At 62.8% G+C, this 942-nt stretch overlaps 1 protein-coding gene across 1 annotated transcript; it reads left to right on the plus strand.

Annotated features, from left to right (window-relative positions):
* Positions 1-7: 7 nt before the first annotated feature.
* LOC104471619 (vitamin K epoxide reductase complex subunit 1-like protein 1) lies at positions 8-838 on the plus strand (the record flags this gene model as incomplete). The annotated part of the gene is made up of 2 exons (XM_010087012.1): positions 8-113; positions 633-838. Coding segments are annotated over 2 exons (312 nt in total), but the record flags the coding sequence as incomplete, so codon positions are not given.
* Between the last annotated feature and the right edge of the window lie 104 nt (positions 839-942).

The following is a 942-nucleotide window of genomic DNA, read 5'->3' on the forward strand; positions in this document are numbered from 1 at the left end:
CAGGTGGGGGCGTGGTCTGGGGCTGGTGGAGGTGGCCCTGGGCCGGGACAGTGTCGCCAATGTCCCCAACGGGGCCCTCGGAGTGGCCTTCTACCTGCTGCAGGGGCTGCTGGGTACGTGGGGACGCTGGGGACACATTGGGGACACTGGGAATGCAGTGGGGATGTGGTGGGGGGACATTGGGGACATGGTGGGGACAATTTGGGGACACTGGGGATGTGGTGGGGACAATTTGGGGACAGTGGGGACAATTTGGGGACACTGGGAAAAACATAGGGACAAACTGGGGACATGGTGGGGACAATTTGGGGACACTGGGGACATGGTGGGGGCACTGGGAATGTGGTGGGGACAATTTGGGGACAAATTGGGGACACTGGGGACAATTTGGGGACATGATGTGGATGCTGGGGACATGGTGGGGACAATTTGGGGACAGTGGGGACAATTTGGGGACACTGGGAACATTATGGGGACAATTTGGGGACATGATGTGGACGCTGGGGACATGGTGGGGACAATTTGGGGACACTGGGAACATTATGGGGACACACTGGGGACACATTTGTGACACTGGGGACACCTTGGGGACACGTTGGTGACACACCAGTGACCCCCCATGTCCCCCCCAGGCTCGTTCCCGGGACGGGCGGCGTCGGCGGCGCTGTTGGGGACAGCGGTGGCCTCGTTGGTGGCCTCGCTGTGGCTGGCGGGAGTGCTGGCCTTCGGCCTCAGGGACATCTGTGTCATCTGTGTCACCACCTACATCCTCAACGCCCTCCTCTTCCTCCTGGCCTGCCGCCGCTGGAGGGGGCTCCCGCGACCCAAAACCGCCTGAATTCACCCCAAAAACCTGTCACCCCCCTGGGGACGGGGACACGGGGACACCCCCGCGCACGGGGCGGCTGCTGCCTGTCCCCAAACACGGCCGTTGTCACCCCG

The sequence above is a fragment of the Pterocles gutturalis genome, unplaced genomic scaffold (assembly GCF_000699245.1).
Source record: "Pterocles gutturalis isolate BGI_N339 unplaced genomic scaffold, ASM69924v1 scaffold38586, whole genome shotgun sequence".
NCBI classification, from domain to species: Eukaryota; Metazoa; Chordata; class Aves; order Pterocliformes; family Pteroclidae; genus Pterocles; species Pterocles gutturalis.